Source organism: Petaurus breviceps, unplaced genomic scaffold, assembly GCF_028583685.1.
Source record: "Petaurus breviceps papuanus isolate PSGF00001 unplaced genomic scaffold, PetGlider_PUasm1.0 558, whole genome shotgun sequence".
NCBI classification, from domain to species: domain Eukaryota; kingdom Metazoa; phylum Chordata; class Mammalia; order Diprotodontia; family Petauridae; genus Petaurus; species Petaurus breviceps.
In genome coordinates, this window is record NW_027186376.1 from 3320730 (window position 1) to 3340443 (window position 19714).

The 19714-nt window shown below is 45.5% G+C and overlaps 1 protein-coding gene across 1 annotated transcript in view; it reads right to left on the bottom strand.

The window, feature by feature from the left end:
* Positions 1-19083, bottom strand: part of SULT4A1 (sulfotransferase family 4A member 1) — a 45726-nt gene extending 26643 nt beyond the window's left edge. The window contains exon 1 of the mRNA XM_069102905.1: positions 18547-19083. Within this exon, the coding sequence (XP_068959006.1) occupies positions 18547-18715 (169 nt within the window). The 5' untranslated portion in view covers positions 18716-19083. The remainder of the gene's footprint in view (positions 1-18546) is intronic.
* Positions 19084-19714: the final 631 nt, after the last annotated feature.

Sequence of the window (19714 nt, forward strand, 5' to 3'; positions counted from 1 at the left end):
GCTATGTACCACAGTCCAGACAAGGGGGGTTGAGGGGCAGGGTAGTTGTGATGTGAGTAGAGAGAAGGGAACATAGGTGAGAGATGTATGAAAGAGGAATCAACGCTGACTTATGATCGATTGACTATGGGGAATGAAGGGGAGGAAAATCCCGGGATGACCCCAAGGCTATGACTCTAGGAGGGTTGTGGTACCCTGGGCAGAAACAAGGAAGTTGAAGAATGGGGTGTGGCTACCAAGTGCAAGGATGAGACTGACTGATGCTAGCAGGGTTCTTGGAATGGGAAGGCATCAAAGCTGAGAAAATTAAGATGCTCAGAAGAGGGGGAGGACACACCTTTCCTTCTCCTCTGTCTACCTCTTCCCTCAGGGCAGACCTTGGAGTTTGCTTCTGAGCCAGGACAAAGTCTTGCAGTAAAGACAGCTCTCTTTCTCCCCAGCTCTTTCAATGTCCCTGTACCTCAACTGCTTGAGGCCCACTTAGAACCATGTCAGATGCCACCTTTGCAGATCCAGGCTCAAGGTTGCCCAGCTCCGCCCACCCAAAACAACATAGTGAAAAGTGAGGAAAACTGAACCTCAGGCCCTGCTCCCCCACCAGCCCACCAGGGGACCTTGGACAGAACTCTTCCCCAAGCTTCCTCCTCTAGAAAATGAGGTGATGTCCAGGGTCCCCCTTAGCTTACCCGGTGACCCTTCTGGTCCCAAAAGTCCCACTAAAACCCAAAAGTCCACGATTCCATGGCTTTCTCACTGTGCCAGACACTCTACTCCCAGAACGGTGCGAGCGAGCCTGGGAATCCTCTGAGAGGAAACAAATGGAGGAAACCAAAAATAACTCTGAAGAGAACCCATAAAAAACCAGAGTGCACATTGCCTCCCCTTAATGGACTGTTTCAAAGCAGGCACATCGATAGCAGGCCTTCAGCTGCCAAGAGGGCGCATCTCTGTAGGAGAGAGTGAAGATTGATTCTTCCCTGTGTTGAGCCAGCCAGGCCCTCTCTCCGAAGGCTTGGCTCCCTTTAAGCCCCCTCCCCAACCTACTCCCCGAATATTCCTGGGGCCTCGATCAACGTCATTCCACAAAATGATGTTCCTTCTTGTCTTTCTAGTCCCAGTACCTAGCACGGTCCTCAATATCATAGGGGTTTAAATCAGCGAAGATTGATTGGACAACACCCCTTCACCTGAGGTTGTGAGGGTCTGATGAGACCAGGTATGTTGCCTGCTTGGCATACCTCATGGCAGCCTTCAGAGAACAGCCCAGCCTCCAGCACTGCCCTTGCTGGGGTTCACAGAGGGAGTCTCCTTCTAGGAAGGCCTAGCACTTTCCTGTAAAAGCCTGAGCTCATGGTTTGGGCTCCCAGTCCCTCTGTGGGGACTTCCCTCAGGAGTCCTGGGAGGTGGGCTGGAAACACTTCTATGTGCCCCAGGACCACCTCCGTCCCTCTCCCTGCAGCCTGCGCAGAGCCCAAGCTATGGAAGCGCCTTTCTCACAGAATGATTTATCTGCCCAGCAACTTGCTCCTGGGTTCTTTCTTTGGATTGGGTCTCTCTGAGTGTAGGCTGGACAGGACCCTTGCACCCACTTGCCAGCCTCTACTGGATGCAGCCCATTTTGTTGGGGGAGAGCTCTTATTTGGGTGAAATGGTTCCAATACCTTCTACTCTGGAGCTAGGAGGGAGATTAGAGTTGAGGTGGTCCAACCTCCTTATTTTAGAAATGAGAAGCCTAATGTCCAGAGGAGACAATGACTATCACAGATGGGGAGGAGCAGAGTCAGGATTCAAACTGAGGTCCTGTGACTCTAAGTTCAGAACTTTTCCTGCTATATATCACTTCCTCTTTTTGCTTCTATTTCTGCCCTCGAAGGTCAAGGGGAACCAGTTTTCTGAATTGTTCCTGCCTGGAATGCCCACCCCTCTCATTTGGACCTAAGTCCCACCTACCCTTCAAGGCTTGACTTACCTACCATGCATATCTGTCCTGAATCATTGCACAATATTCCAGCTCAAAGCCTTCTCCTCCTCCAGAGAGCTCCTAGAGTCTGAGCCAAAAGCACTTCACACCACACTCATTGTCTCCATCAGACTCCACGTCATTATGTCTCTTACTTACATACTGTCCTGCCCTTTCCCACTACTCCCCCATTTCTGGGATGGCACCATCGTCCTTCCAGTAACCCAAGGTCAAAACCTTGAAGTCATCCCCAGCCCATCACTTCCCGTCACCCACTACCAAATCTTGCTGTCCACATCTCTCACATCCATCGCCTTCTCATCACTCACAGGGGATGCCATCCTAGTGGAGTGTCCTGAATGACCTTGTAGAGGCCTAATTGGTCACCCTGCCTCCCCTCTCCAGCCCTTCCTTCCCATCCTCCCAAAGCGATATTCCCAAAGCACACGCTGCCACGAGGATGTTTAAGCCACTGCCCATTGCCTCTAGGATTGGTTACAAACAGCTCAGTCTAGCATTTAAAGACTTTCACAATTGACTGCTACCCTTTCTTTCCAGTCTTATTTCACAGTTCTCATAAATTCACAAAATTCGAGAGCTGGAGGGGACTTCAGAGACCATCTGGTCCAACCCATATGCAAAAGGAACTTGTTTTGCAAAGTATTTTCCTCCTAACATCCTGGTAGGGAAGGTAATGCAGGTACCAGGGGCCCTATTTTATAGAGGAGGAAACCAAAGCTTATAGATCAGACAACTAGAAAAATGTCAGGTCCAGGATTCAGAGCCAGCTCTTCAAGTGCAGGCTCCGGCCTAGGCTAGCTCGTGCCTTGTGAAGCCTGCCCTGGGAGGTGAGAATGTTCACTGCAACCCCACTCTGCATTCTCTGAGGTTGAATCCTCCAAGTGCAGCATAGTTAGGGAGGAAGCAAAGGCACCTGAGCAGCTATGGGCCAGCAAGGCCAGAGCTGCTTCCTGATGGGCCCGAGGATACGTGAGAAGCATCTCTGAGTCAGGAAACTGAATCCCGGAGGCAGCGCTGGTGAGCTCTTTCCTTTGGATCTGAGCAGACTCCAGCTCATGCCCCCATTCCCTCAGATCAGAACTACCACGCAGAGGGGCTAAGGTTCAAGCCACTTTGGAATCCAACCACTACCAAGGCACTTGGCAAGGATTTTCTCTCTGGGTTGTGAAACCAATGGCCAATGGCTGCCCCCAAATCTTGCCCCACTTACCTCCTTGGCCTGCTGGCTACATGACACATTTTCTTCCTTGGTCTCATCCCTTCCGGGATGTGTCTGCATGACCTCCAACATCCCTCCCAGCTCTGAGAGGCTAGGGTCTGTGATTATGTGGCTCCCTAAGATAGCTGGCACCGTCCCAGTAGGCACAAGCAGGGAAAATGTGAGCCACAGGTTTGGAGGGGACTACCAGGCCTCTCTGACTGACTTCTGCAGCAGGAGCTACCTGAGCCCCCATGGGCTTTCAGGCTAAAACTGTCACACAGATACGAAAAGGATTCCAAAATGTATTTCCATTTCCTCCCAAGTGGTTCTCCCAACTCTGTCACCGACCCCCACTCCACACTCTCTAAACTCCAGTGGCTCCCTATTACCTCCAGAACCAAATACAAATACGCCCTTTTGTTTAGAACTTAAAGCTCTTGCGGCCTGGCCCCAAATACATTTCCAGATTCGTACCAAACACTCCTCTTCATGCACTAGAAGCTTTGTCACTGCTCTTTCTACATAGCCTCCCACTTCTGAACCCTGTGCCTTTGTACTGTCCTGCCCTCATGACTGACGTGCCCCCTCCCCTCGGAGAGTTCCTGGTTCCCTTCAGGTCTTAACCCCAGTGTCACCTTCGACATAAATAAAACTCCTCCCCCAATTACCTTGTGGTTATCCTGTACATAGATGTATGTCCGCATTGTATGTATGTGTATATACATGTATGTCTGTGTACAATGCATGTCTTCACGTGGTGTATGCATTTTCATATTTTCTCCCCAATAGAACATAAGCTCTTTGAGGGCAGGGGCTGTTTCACTTTTGTCTTTGCTGTCTCCATTGCCCAACAAATTGCCCTGGCACGTTGGTCAATGGATGACCACTTGGTTGGAATGCTGGAGGGGGATTTCTGCTCAGGCAAGGCCTGGACTAGGGGTCCTCAAGGTCCTTCCTGGCTTGAGATTTGCTGTGTGGCTGAGCCAAACTTTCCAGTCCAGAAAAGGACTCTCTCTTGACTAGAGGGGTGGACAGCTAAGGGTGCAGAAGCTGCCATGCTGCTGTGCTCTGCCACCCTGAATTTAAAGACCCCATGGCCCCGTCGCTGAACAGTTCATATAAAATTCAATAATCTCTCCATCACTATGGATATCAAGGTTCAACTACAGCACTGGGCACTGGCGACGCGAGGACAGAAACAGTCTCTGCCTTCCAGCAGGTTCCGTTCCACTGGGGATATCACGTGTGTGGGAGAGCACAAGCCAGAAGGGCGGCTTGGCTGGAGGAGAGAAACACAGAAAGCACCTGTGACGTGCAAAGCTTGCACAGAGAAATGAAGAAAAAGGGCGAGAGCTCTGCACCGTCCAATAGCGGACCTTCCATTTTCGTTTGATTGTGTCCAACAAGCATTTGTGAAGACAGATACAGACAGCAATGAAACAGTGCCTGCCTGCAAGGGGCTTACTCTCTGCACACAGAGAAGCACAGACAGCATATATACTGAATAAAAACAAAGTCATTCTAGGGTGGGGAGCACACATTTAACTGAAGAACTCAGGAAATCATCCACGTTCTAGCTGGAAGGAGTCTCTGAGGTCCTTCGGGCCAATCCCGGCACTCTCCAGATGGGGACGAGGAGCCCCAGTGTTAATAAGACCAACAGCTGCTTATTAAGCGCCTATTCTGTGCTAGACCATGTGAGCTAGGGCACAAGGACAAGAATGAAACAGTCCTGGCCTCTTGTACATGTGCAGGTCTATAAAAAAAGAGAAAGCAGATTTTTTAAAAGGTAGTTCTGGCTCCAGCAATTAGGAGAGGCTTCATATGTACTACATGGGGTTTAAACTGTGTTTTGAAGGGAACTTGGGATTCTAAGAGGCAGAGGCAAGGAGAGAGTGAATTCCTGGCAAAGGGGACAGTGAGTGCAAGTGGCAGATGGAATGGGCATGAGGAACAGCAGAAAGGCCAGTTTGGCCAGATCACACAGGGCAGTAAGGGAAGTAACACTTAACAGGGTTGGAGATGTCTGTCTGGACTAGGTTAGAAAGGGTCAGATAGAAGATGTCACCTAGGCAGCAAGAGGAAGAGCCATGATTTGAGATGAGATCCGCGAGGATCTAAAGGCAGGGTCTGAATGATCACAGGAGTATGCTGAGCGTTTTCCTGCTCAGGTACAAGTTTGGGTCAGCCTGCCCCCTCCTGTACAGCCTCCTCTTGAGCTAGGGCCATGCCAGACTTCTGGAACTCTGCTGGACCTGAGAGTTTATGGTGCCTTCTCTGAATGGGTTAATGCCTTCCTGGGCTCAGCAGGGAGATGCAAGTCTATTTAGGCTCCTGAATGAATAGGGGTGGAGAAGGAGGAGGTCCCAGGTCAAACAAAAGGCCTGAGCAAGGACAGGTGGCTGAGGGGGAGGGCACCTCTTCCACCCGCTGCTCATACCCTCCCCCTTATCAAGCAGGAGCCCAACCCCAGAGAGGGGGCTTGACTTTCATAATTGTGACTGCAGATGCGAGGCAGTCTAATTGCCACAGCAAATCCAATTTGATGTCAAGAGAAGGCTAGGTTTAAAAATAGAAGCGCAGGAGGGCGTTTGTGCTTGGAGCCACCTTGCTGCGTAGGTAAGAGGAGCCAAAGCGTGCTTTAGTCAGATGGCAGCCTTGCTGAGCCCCACAAAGGCCAAGAAACCAATGGCTGCAGACTGGGCATTAATGATGTTGGAGGCTGGAGTGGTAGGCTCCATTTGAACCCCACTGGAATGCAAGATGAGAAGCCATAAGGATTCCCGGGAAGAAGACAATTGGAACTTTGGAGCTAGCTCTGGGGTCAGAAAGCAGTGGAGCCCATCAGAATTCTGGGGCTATAAGGAATTCACAGGGTTGTATCATCAGACATCTAGAGAAGGGATTCTTAGCCTAGGGCAGCCAAGGGGTAATGGATGTAGCGCCAGACCTGGAGTTAGAAAGACAAGTTCAGAGGGGTGGCTAGGTGGCATAGTGAATAGAGCATGGCCGAGGAGCTGAATTCAAATCCAACCTCAGACACTTAACACTTACTAGGCGTGTGACCTTGGGCAAGTCACTCAACCCTAATTGCTCTGCCTTCCCCCTCCAAAAAGCAAAAAAGAAAAAAGATGAGTTCAAATCCAGCCCCATACATTTACTAGCTGAGTAACCCTGGGCAAGTCACTTAACTGCTGTATGCCTCATTTTCCTCATCTGTAAAATGGTGATATGAATAGACCCTATCTCCTAGGGTTTTTGTGAGGGTAAAGTGAGGTGTTTGTAAACTGTAAAGTGCCACTTCAATTCTAGCTCTTATTATTAAACTGACATTCATGATTTTAAAATATTTTGCTAACAGTATTTCACCCTACTCAGTTTTCTTTGTAATTCTCTGCATTCTGTTTTGTGCATTTAAAAATACAATTTCAAGAAAGGCTCCATAGGCTTCAGCAGACTTCCAAAGGTGTCCATGTCACAAACAAAAATAGGAATCCCTGGTCAAGTTCAAGGGGCTTTTGAAGCCAACAAGTTGCACATGCTCATTTTATAGATAAGGAAACTGAGGGCCTTGGAGGATAAGTGATTACCCCAAGGTCACATGGGTTGGAAGTACCTGGAACTCTGAGACTAAAAACCTCTGGAATCTTTCAGATCTGAGGGCTAGAAGGCATTGGATCTCTGAAGATAAACCAGCTTATAATGACTATCCCTTCCCCCCAAAAATGTATTGCAGAAGTGAGGGAGCTCAAGTATGGAACACTGAATATAACATCAGACTCAGTTGATATGTTAGTTTTGTCGGACTGATTTTTCTCCCTCTTTTTTATTCTTTACTATAAAGGCTGGCACTCTGGGAAGGTGATAGAGTGGGAAATATAGGTGACATAAAAACAAAATATAACAGTAAGAATTTAAAATGAAATAGTTTTCCATTTTCATTCATTTCAGTGCCTAGACTTTCCCATCTTTTCCCTCCCTCCCTCTAGGTTGCCATCACAATTCTCAGTCTATTCAATCTCATCCCCTTTCCCTCTGGTGATCTTAGCATGCTTTCCCTTCTTCTGGTGCTGACTTTTTGCTTTGCATGACTTACCAGCCTTCACTGCATCATGATGTTCTCTATATAAGTATGCAAGTCATTTATGCGCTCTCCTAGTGAACATTTTGTGCAATTACATATAATGCTGAACGTTGAAAAGTGATGACAATATCTGAGCAAAGCTGATTTTCATTGCTGTTTTTATTAATATTCTTTAGGTCTATGCCCAAGAATAGAATCATTGTGTCAAAGGATATGACTCTTTTTGTAACTTTGCATTCTGGTCAGTTGTTCTCTAGAAAGAGAACATAAATAAAAGAAAATTCTCTATGAATTTGCAATTCCACCATCAATGAATGAGTGTGCCTATTTCTCTACAATCCAGCCAGCACTAAGTTCCTTCGCATTTGATTGTTTTTGCTGATTTGATGGGTGTGATGTAGAACCTTGAAGTTATTTTAATTTGCATCTCCTTGACTATTAATGAAGATGAGGATTTTTCAAGTGATTGATAATAGTAATATTATTATATTAATGTATTCTCTCAACTTGTTTCTATGTTACATTGCATTTAAACCCTTTCCCTGGGGACTCATCAATATCTTTTAATTGGAATAGGGAGGATGAGGTAAAACCCAACCATGAAATCTGAAAAGTCTCATCCAGCTTCAGAATTAAGTGAGCTTCCTAGGTCCAAAGCAGACATATCAGTCTAGATTAAACTATGCTTTGCACAATTTCCTCAGCAGGGAGAAGTGCACAAGGAGAAAGAGGGACAGCTGGGATTCTCCATACAACCTGTTCCTCCTCACCCCATGGAAATCCAGTCTTTTAGATTCTGGTCATTCAGTCACTTGACTTGTTTCATAAAGTCCAACCCATACCCTGGGCAAAAATTTAAGCAGAGATACTTAAATTTAAAAAAAAACTGAATTGATTCTAGAATTTCAGTTCTTCTTTTTCTTGAGATGAGGATGATGAGCTAGAAAATAGCCCTCTATTAAGAAGGGGAAAAGACTTGGAGTCTGGAGATAAGGGTCTCTAAGACTAAGCCTGTGAATTGGAACAAGTCCCCACTCATCTCTGAGCTCTAGAAGAAGAGGAAATTACAAGAGATGATCCCTAAGGCTCCTCCCAGGTCAGACAGCCCATGACTTTAGGACAAAGGAGGGATGCCGTTACTTCACAAACACAGGATTGCCTAAAGACCCTTTTCAGGGACTCGGTTGTTTGCCTCTTCTCCTGCCCATCCCCATCCCTTCCAAGAGGCATACTTGGAGTCCATGTCTGATACTGACATTTCCCTTGTGGGATTCAAGGCACACTCATAAAAACTCACTTTTAAAGGACTCTTCTCATGTCTTGTGAACAGGAATGTTGTATCCCCAATGCCTGTCACACAGTTGGGGCTTAATAAATGTTCATGATTCTGCAGCTTAGTGCAATTAGTGCAATCTCATCTCTAAAATTGGAGTGTATAGATAATCTGGCCTTTAAAGCTATATAGATGGCCTTGTGGACAGAGCCCTGGCCTTGATTCAGAAGGATCTGCATTCAAATCTTGTCATGGACACTTAGAACCATGCAACTCAATGTCTTTAAATTCTAGTACCTTCCCTCTGTTTATGATTTATTATTTGTCTTGTATATGGTTTATTTGTACATATTTGTTTGTTTATTGTTTTCCCATTAGATTGTAAGCTCCTTAAGGACAAGAACTTATGCCTCTTTTGGTATACTCTGTGCTTGGCACAGTGTGTGGCATACAGTAGGTGCTTAATAAATCCTTATTGACTGGCTGCTTCTAGGTAAGTCCTTTAACTGCTTACAGCCTCAGTCTCCTCATCTGTAAAATAGCAGTGATAATAATAGCACCTAGCTCACAATGTTGTTGTAAAGATCAAATGTATGTATGTAAAAGGCTCTCCAAACTTTGAAGAGCTTTATAAACCTGAGTTCTTTATTATTATCAATAGGGATCTATAATCTATATGCTCTATAGAATTATATCTGTAGAAGACTGAGCAGTATGCCCCAGGCCCTGAGTGCTGCACGACTTCAAAAAGGGAGAGACTCATATGGACTACAGTAGCTGAATATCCCCATAAAAGCTCCCCCTTTCTAGGGCTTGAAATTCCACCACTGGAATCACAGCTGCTGTCAGAGCAGAGATTCTAACCCAAGCCTCTCAGTGGCCAGTCCAATGCTCTTTCCAATACACCGTTACATCCCTTCATGAATAACATAGGTGGCCCCTGCAAATGGATACCAAGTCCAGGACTGAATGGCAAGGAGATGGCCAGGTTGGATCTCATTTAGGAAATCACACAGAACTGTCCATCACCCAATGTGACCACTGCCACAAAAGCCTATCTTTTTAACACCCAGACACAGAAGTTTATCTTGTTCACCCCAGCATTCTACTGGTGTTGCTGTCTATGACTATGGGACATGGGATGCAACAGTCTCCAAAGAAATGAAAAGGAGGGTCACACAGAGAGTAATGAGGGTGAGCAGGCTGAAACAAATAACCAATCAAGAACCCCAAAGAACAGGATAAAGGATACTCTCAGGGAAATGTATGATGGGAAAAAAAAGACTGGTCACATAAAAAGGGCAAGGCATGACCAGGGAAATCCAAGTGCTGCACAGTAGCCTTGTGACATCAAGAAAAATTAAGAAGAGTTTCCAGTCCTTGGGGAGAACCCTCATGGTGAAGTTATGGGCAAGAGTCTCAGAGGATGGGCAGGCACAGATTCATTGCAATCTCCATCCATCCGGTCAGTCAATCAGCAAGCATTTCTTAAGTGCTTGTTTGGTTCCAGGCTGTGGGCCAAGCACCAGAGACACAAAGAATTTGGAAAAACACAGTCCAAGCCCTAAAGGAGTTTACATTTCATTTAGGGAAACAACGTGAAAACAACTATGTATATAGTATAAGATAGATAGAAATCAGTAAACACTTATTAAACTCCTACTATTTACCAGGCACTGTGCCAAACTCTGGGAATACATTGAGAGGCAAAAGATGGCCCCTGCTCTCAAGGAGCTCACAATTGAACAGAAGAGACAAGCACATAAATGTGTACAAATAGGCGACATTACAGGACGAATAGGAAATCATTGAGAGGGGAGGCACCAGAATTAAGAGCGGCTGGGAATGGCGGATGGACTGGAACAGGAAGAGACTTGAGGCAGTCAGACCCCACTTACCAGCAGCCTATTCCAATAATACAGGCATGAAGTGATGAGGGCTTGTGCCAGAAAGGTGAAAGTGAAGAGAAGAGGGTGTGTTCTAGAATGGTTACAAAGGTGTCTATCTGAAAGACAGCTGGAGAAGAGAGATTAAAGGTCAGCAGAGAGTTTGGGGTGAGGCGGGGTAAGTAGACTTGAGAATTATCAGCATAGAGATGGTACTTAAATCCAGGGAAGCTGATGAGTATGGAGGGAGAAGAGAAGACCCAGAACAGAAACCTGAGGGACACCTATGGTTAGAAGGTCTGATCTGGAGGACAATCCAGCAAAGGAAACTGAGAGGAAGACGTCAGGTAGGGAGGAGGAGAACCAGGAGAGAGTGGCACGCTGAAAACCCAGAGAGAAGAGAATATGAAGGAGGAGGAAGTGACTGTATCAGAGGCCACGAAGAGCTGAAGAAGAATGAGGGCTGAGAAAAGACCGTTGGATTTGGCAATCGAGAGATTATTGAGCTCTAAAGCACTATTGATTAGGGAACTGCAAATTAAAATAACCTTGAGGTACCACCTCATACCTATCAAATTGACTAACATGACATAAAAGGAAAGTGAGAAATGCTTGACCAGAAATGGAAAAGCTGGGACACTAATGTGCTATTGGTAGAGTTGTACATTGGTTCAACCATTCTGAAGAACAATTTGGAACTGTGCCCCAAAAGCTGTAAAACTGTGCATACCCTCCCACCCAGAAATACTAGGCCTATATCCCAAAGAGATCAAACAAAAGAGAAAAGGACCTATGAACACAAAAATATTGATACCTCTTTCTATAGTGGCAAAAAATTGGAAATTGAAGGGAAACCCATTGATTGTGGAAAGGCTGAACAAGTTGTGCTACATGACGGAATATTGTGCTATAAGAAATGACAAGCAGAATGGTTTCAGAGAAAAATCTGGGAAGACATACATGAACTGATGCAAAGTGAAGTGAGCAGAACCAGGAGAACACTGTACACAGTAACAGAAATGATGGTCAGCTATGAAAGACTTAGCTAGTCTGATCAAGACAATGATCCAAGATAATTCTGAAGGACTGATGATGGGAAATGCTATTAACCTCCAGAGAGAACTGATTAACTCTGAATGCACATTGAAGCATGATTTTTTTCTGCCTAGAGGCCTCATCTCTCAAGACTTCCCCTGCTTTGGTGCCCTTCACAATCTGACTCCTTCCCCTTATACATTCTTCTTCAGGAAAGCTGACCTCCTTGACATACCTGGCACATTTCAGTCTCCTATCTCCCTACCTTTGCTCCCACCCTTCCCTTAGGTATGCAATGCCCTCCATCCTCACCTTTGTCTTTCGGAGCCTTCCCTGTTCTTTCCAATTGCTAGTGCTGCTGCCACTGCCGCCATCACCATCATCATCATCATCATCAAATTACTTTGTAAATATAGGCAACTTAGTAGCCTAGTGAATAGAGCATGTAACCTGGAGTCAGGAAGGCAAGTTCTAATCTAGCCTTACTAACTGTGGGACCTGGGCAAGTCACTTAACCTCAGTTTGGCTCAGTTTCCCATAAGTAAAATGGGTATAAGATTAGTATATCCCTTTTGGGTTCTCATGAAGAGCACATGAGAGACCTCATGTAAATGGGTTTCCCTACATTAAAGCCATATAATGATATTTTGTATTGGCTTTTTTGTAGACATACTGTGTTCCTCCAAGGAGAACTGAGTTCCTTGAGGGCAGGGATTGATTCCTTTTCATCTTTCCATCCCCAATTCAATGCCTAATGCAGTGTCTGGAACATAGTGACTAATAAGTGTTTGTTGAATGAATGGAGGAGAGAATGAATGAATGAAGTGCTGATTCCTCCAGGCATGTGTTTGTCATAGCCAGGAATATGTGCTCACAGCTACTGGGCTCTAAATGATGCACAGACAGAGAAGGGAGCTTGTGTGGGGATAGGATTAGGGTACCATTTATAGTAATTAATGCACCAATTATGATCAGAGGCAGAATGCGGCACTCTAATTACCATTCCTGACCTCTGCCCCTATCTGGAGAAGGAAAAAGCTTGGTTTCCATCTGGATGAAGCCATAGTGAAGGTTCACAAATGCTATCCCTTCCAATATCCACAGGCTGTTTCAGCAGATTCCAAGCCATTTGGGATGGTTTAGGTACAAGCAGAATTAAGGCAGGAGGATGGACTGAATTTCAAAGACCCTTCCAGCTCTATGATTCTATGATTTCAAAGGTCTTTTGGGCCCATGATTCAAAGAACATTGGAGATTGCATACCACCTTGGGGACGGGGGGAGAGGAGGGAGAGAGGGAGGAAAAACATTGTAGCTTGAAATCTTATAAAAGTGAAACTTGAAAACTAAAAAACAAAACCAAAAAAACCAAAGAGCATTGGTCTGGAAGTTAGATGAACTGGATTCAAATCTTGTGTTTGAATCACACTTACAAGCTATGTATAACCTTATATAAGTTAAGTAAGTGACTTCTCTGGTTCCCACTTTCCCCTTCTGTAAAATGGACACAATAATATCTGTTGGATATCCTTTTAAGGGTAGATAGGTCTTCCTAACTAGGTAATATGCTACTGGAGAAGATGGGTATTTTATACATCCTTGTCCTTCAGGAGGTATTTAATTTAACAACTTGCATTTCTCTAGGTCTTTAGAGTTTACAAAGGACTTTCTCCACAGCAAGCTTAGGAGGTAGGTCCTATAAGTATTAATCTATTTACCATAATTAGGAGCAAATGTAAGCTCCCCAAAGTAAGGGTACTAGCCCAGGGTCACTCAACTGGGAGCCATCAGAAGCGGGATTGAGATGAAAGCCCCTCCTGACCAAGTTAATGATCTTTCTACTACACCATAACTACTCTTGAAAATGCTTGCTGGCACTAGCCTTGACTCATTGGGCCTGATTGGTGACACAGCCTTGAATGGCAGGCAGCTCTTTGCAGGGTCTGAACAAACCAGTATATTTAATCAAGACTTTTTTCCCCTCAACCTCCCCTTCAACTAAGTTGCATCTTGTTTCGTCCCTTGAACCCAGCCTAGAAAACTGGTTGACACTCCTTGACTGATTTCTCTGGGTCATATTCCCTCTCCTCACAAGAGTGATGGAGCTAGCTTAAAAACCACTAATTGTTAAATTTTTAGTCGAGGCATTTGCCCCTATAAATCAAGGCTTGATTTACTGTTTTGTTGATTGATTGTCTAGTCTTAATAAAGTGATGGGGACATTATTAATGCTGATTAAACTGAAAAGTGGGTGTGCTTTTCAGAGAGCCAATTGTTAAATTATTTTATCCCCATCTCTGGCTCACTGTAGGGACTGAAGTCCATGACAGACTAGAGCTTAGACAAAGAGAAGGCCACTCAGTTCTTCTGGCAGCAGGTCACAAGGTTAAACATGGCCCCTGCCCTCAAGGAGCTGACTGCATGGTGAGGAAGAGAACTATAATGCTAGGTAGAGTAAGCGCCAGAAAATAGCTAAGAACAAAGTGTCCTGAAAATGGAGAGAAGGAAGTTGAGTGCTTCTAGCTTGGGATCAGGGAAACATAGGGACAGCAGACTTGGAAACTCATCACCACCAGTTCCATTGACTAAAGTGTATGCATCAAAGGAGACACCTTCATGACATAACACAAAGCCTATTTATTCTTATTTTACACATTGTTTGACCAAGTTTGGTGCTCTCGGTTTTCCAGCTCACAGCAGATTATAAGCAGCTAATCGGAATATATCAGCCAGAATAGGCAAGAGAAAGGCAGGAAAAGGGGCCATGCTAGGAGAGGCAGGCACACTGATGGCAACAGTGAGTCACCTGATCATAGATGGGGCAGAGCCTCTTAACAAGGAGTTGGTCACATCTCATACCAAGATAAGGTCAGGATGGATAAATGATTTAGACATGCAGGGTGATAGCCTAAGTAAATTAGGGGAATATACTGAAATGTACCTTTCAGATCTATGGATAAGGAAAGACTCTATGACCAAACAAGAGATAGAGAAGGTCATCAGAAATAAAATATATGATTTCCATTACATGAAATTAAAAGGCTTTTGTACAAATAAAACTAATGTAGTCAAAATTTAAAGGAAAACAGGAAACTGAGGTGGGGGAGAATTTTTACAGGAAGATTCTCTGATAAAGGCCTCGTTTCTCAAATATATAGGGAATTGAGCCAGATTTGTGAAGAAAAAAATAGAAAAAGAAAAAAGAGCCATTCCCCAATTGATGAATGGTCAAAGGATATAAACAGGCAGTTTAAAAAAAAAATCAAAGCTATCAAGTCATATGGAAAAATACTCTAAATCACTATTGATTAGAGAAATGCAAATTAAAATAACTCTGAGCACCACCTCACACCTATCAGAATGACTAACATGACAGAAAAAGAAGATGACAAATGTTGGCGGGGGTGTGGAGAAGGAGGGACACTAATGCACTGTTGGTGAACTAGTTCAGCCATTCTGGAGAACAGTTTAGAAATAGACCCAAAGAGCTATAAACTATACATACCCTTGACCTAGAAATACCACTACTAGGTCTGGATTCCAAAAAGATTAAAAAAAGGGACAATCACAAAATAAACTCTTTTGGTAGTAGCAAAGAATTGGAAATAGAAGGGATATTCATCAACTAGGGAATGGCTGAACAAGTTGTGGTATATGATTGCAACATAAGAAATGATGAGCAGGGGGCTCTCAGAAAAATCTGGAAAGACTTACATGAATTCATGCAAAGTAATTGAGAGGGTTACTGGATGGAACAGTGGATAGAGCATGGGCCTAGAGTCAGGAAGACCTGAGTTCAAATCCGACCTCAGACACGTACTAGCTGTGTGACCCTGGGCAAGTCCCTTAGCCCTATTTATCTCAGTTTCCTCACCTATAAAATGAGCTGGAGAAGAAAATGGAAAACACTCCAGTATCTTTGCCATGAAAACCTCAAATAGGGTCTTGTTGAGTCCGATATGACTAAAACAACTGAACAACAATGAAAATTATCTGGAGAAGGAAATGGCAAACCACTCCAGTGTTTTTGCCAAGAAAACCCCAAATGGGGTCACAAAGAGTCAAACATGACTAAGCAACAACAACAAAACCAAAAAGCAAGTGATCAGAACCCGAAGAACATTGTACAGCCACAACAACGATGTAGGGATGATCAACTGTGGGAAATCTAGCTACTCTGATGAAGACAATAATACAATTAGACAATTCCAAAGGTCCCATGATGGTAAATGTTACCCACCTCCAGGGAGAAAGCCAAAGGACTCTGAATGCAGACTGAAGCAGACTTTTTAAAACTTTATTTTTTTGTTTGATTTTTTTTCTCTGTGTTTTGTTTTTGCAACATGGATAATATGGACATATATTTTGAACAACTTCATGTGTATAATCGATATCAAATTGCTTGCCTTCACAAGGAAGAGGGAGGAGTTGGAAGGAGGAAGAAAATTTGAACTGAATAATTTTAGGGATTATTTTAAAATGTTTACTGTAATTAGGGGATATTTCATGAAATTAATAAAAATATATAAAATTTTAAAAGCAAGAAATCAGTCTATTTCAGGGGACTCCTGAACATGGGTGGGAAAAATGACATCTTTATTTTCACTAAGCTCTAACTGAAATTGAGCACTCTCTTCAATTATTTAAAAATATTGTCCTAAAAAGTTTCTCCCAAAAAGTCCATGACCAAAATAAGGTTAAAACCAGAAGATGAGCCCTCCCCAGCCCATTGGGTGACCTTTCCCCTCTCTGGAGGATTTTCAGGAGGACATTGCCAAGACACAAGATTAGCAGGCTTGGATAAGGGGTGGTCTGTATCACTGAAGCAAGTGCCCACATGGATGAAATAACAGAAACAGTGGAGACTCAAAGGAAGCTGATATTCAAGATACCTAAATCTTTGTGCCCCCCAACTACATTTAACTTTCTTGGAAGGTGGTGAAGACTTGGGAGGGGAAAAAATGATAACTTTTTTTTTAATCCACTCATCTGAAGAAAGCATGAGGCTTATGTGGATCCCCATTATAGAACCATTAGATGAATTGTGTATGTACTCAAGACCTGCTCTGTAGGAGGGACAAGGAGCCTTGGTCCTTGGCAACCATCAAGAGGGATCTTTTTTTAAAACAACAACAAATTCAAAAGCAGAATTGTCTGGAGCAATATAGGGAAGGGGCAAAGAGTCCAACACAGCACCCCTGGGGAATTCCTGGGCCATTCATTCTGGAAATCAGCTTTAAGCCCCTACTGTGTGTAGAGCTCTACAGGTGTAGAGACTGGGGAAGATGCAATTTAGAGGATATAGGTTGTATGCCATTGGTGAAGCTCATGGTCTCCCACCCAGTAGCTCTAATGCACTTCCTGTCCACATTAGTACATTGGACAGGGGCAAACAGTGCCAGGTTATGTTGGAGGGGAAGTCACAGAGTGCTTCCTGAAATAATGTTGCCATTCAACTACATCAGGGAAGAAGAGGCAGCCTCTGTGGTCTCCTGAGATACTTCTCCATCTCTGATATTCTCATGCTATCTTTCCTTTTCCCTCAACTACATTATAAGCCCCTTGAGGGCAGAAACCAGATCTTATATTTCATAGAATCATACAGTCTGGATGAAATATTAGATAGCATAGAATCCATCCTTCTCATTTTACAGAAAGAGAAACTGAGATCCTGGTATCATGTAGCTAATTAGTGACAGAACCCAGCATAGAACCCAAGTCCTTTCCCACTATGCATCCCTGTTTCCCCCACCCCCATTCACCAGAACACAATTCACACAGTAAGCACTTGGAATATAGTGACTGATGAAGATGGATTATCCCACCACATTTCTAACTAGACCAGTTACTCAGAAGACTCCCATAGCTGTTTTCAAACAAGCATCTCTTCCTTTCCAATATGGTTGGAGGTGAGGTAGAAACAGAGCTGAAGTGAGTTGCCCAAGGTCACACAGTAAATCAGGGATGGAACTGGACCCCTAGATTCTGAGAAGGGCTAAGGACATCATACTTCATTCTTTGCAAATACCAGGAAGACACCAGTTGAAGAGAGCCCTGGACCTACCCAGGTGGCTTTAATTGACACAAAACTTTGAGATTTCGGAGCCACACAAGGCATAACAGTAAATCACAACCAATTTTTAACCTGCCAAGTGGAGCCAGGGTGATACTAAATGATGCTAAAATGTTAGGAATGGAAGATACATCAGAGTCATCTGATCCAACACACTAGTTTTTCAGGTGGGTGAAAGGGCCCAGAGAAGGGCAGTGACTCACCCGAAGTCACACAGCAAGTTAACAGCAAAAGCATGACTCAAACCCAGATCTCCTAACTTCCAGCCTTGCATTCAAAGAATGTTGCAATTGGAAAGGGACCTGCAAGATGGTAGCTCAGTACCCTCATTTTAAAGAAATGAGATTTTGTTGCACAGCATTTTGAGCATCTACCCAACCCTGCACTGATCAATCTGGATTCCTGCTTTTGGATGGACTGACCTAAAGTACAAGAAAGCCCAGGGCCTGCCAGTGTCTTGGGTAGTCAGAAGCACCTGTTAAATGTGTCTCTTCCTCCCTCAATTTTGCACTCGCTCACACACACACACACACACACACACATACCACTGCTTTCCACAAACAGCCTGGCCATGAGAAGAACCTGGGGTTTGGAGTCAAAAGATGTAGGTTCAAATCCTGCCTCAGGCCCTTAGTTTCTGTGTGACCTTAGGCCAACCCCTTACCTTCTCTGGAACTCAGTACCCCCAATATCCTTGCAAAACAAGGAATTGAACTAGAATCCCTAAGATTCCTTTCTATTTTAGATCCATGACTTCTTCTCTGAGAGCCAGGAGTCAAGCTTCTCTCCCACCTGCTGCCCTTCCCCACCCGGACCCAGGCTCCCAAACCTTCCCCCATCCCCCTCTGGCCCCACCCCAGGCTGAGTGCAGCCAAGTCCTCCCACAGCCCCACCCACCCTGTCCGAAGAAGGGAGATGTGGGAGAGGATCTAGGGATAGGAGTGGGGGAAGGGCACCCTTCTGGACAGAGATGACCCCACAGAGGTTGGATGAGAGAAGGAGTGAAGCTCCCACCTGACTTGGGGTAGGTCACGATCCAGACGTCGCTATCCCTCACTGGGAAATTGGCAATCTCCTCCATCTTTCCCCTGCAGAAAGGCGGCAGCCGAACCCCGTGGTGCTCAAAGTATTTGCTCTCGAACTCGCCTGGGGTGCTTGGGGTCTCCGCCTCGCTCTCTGCCATCCTGCCCCCCCACCTCACCACCGCCGCTCCCGCAGCTTCAGCTGGAAAGATGTTGCTGGCCCTGGCCCCTGGCCCTTAACTATCCTGGTTCTCCTCTCTCCTCCAGCTGCGATGTATAGGAAGGATGCTGCTCTGGGCCAGAGGATGCCGCTGTCCTTGGTCCTTCGTATCTGGCCCCTGGTCCTCTCTCCTTGGGGCACAGTCACTGCCTCCTGCAGATGGAGGGAGGGAAGGATGCTGCACTGAGCCAGAGGAAGCCGCTGTCCTTGGTCCTGGGTCCCCGGCCCCAGGTTTTCCTCGTGCCGCCGCCTCCTGCGGCTGGTTGGAACCCTGACTGGATGCTCAGCTGGTCCCCAGGCCCCCTCCCTCCCTCCCTCCCTCTCCCGTGCTTCCTCCCCCAGCGAAGTCTGGACGCTCCGGGGGACAGATGGACAGACACGCAGAGGGACTGAGCTCCCTGGCCAGAGGGGGTGCGGGGGAGGAGGACCAAGTGAGACTCTCTCCAGGCTGACTGGGTTCTTCCCCCACGACGCTCACACACACAGACACACAGACACACAGACACACACACACACACACACACACACACACACGCAGACACACACACAGAGCACCGCGCCCCAGAGAGGAGCCCGCACCCGCAGCACCAGGGCTCAGGAGAAGGTGACGTAATGCACCCGTGGCTCCTCCTCTCCTCCTCCTCCCCAGTCCTCGGAACCACCCCATCCCCGAGCCCCGCCTTCCCTTAACCCTGCACCTGCCACCCTATTCTGGATCCCAGGCTTGCAGGAATTAGAGCTGAATGAAACCTTATATATCACCTAGTCCAATAACGAAACTGAGGCCCCGAGAGTGGAAAGGGGCTGGCCTTTCAGGTGTCACACAGGTGCGGAGATGCTCTTAATTTCCACAGGTGAGTTGAACACTCCCATCAGCCTTCTCTTTCTCTCCTGGATCAGGACCAGGGGTCAAGTGCGTCCCACTCGATAAACACTGATG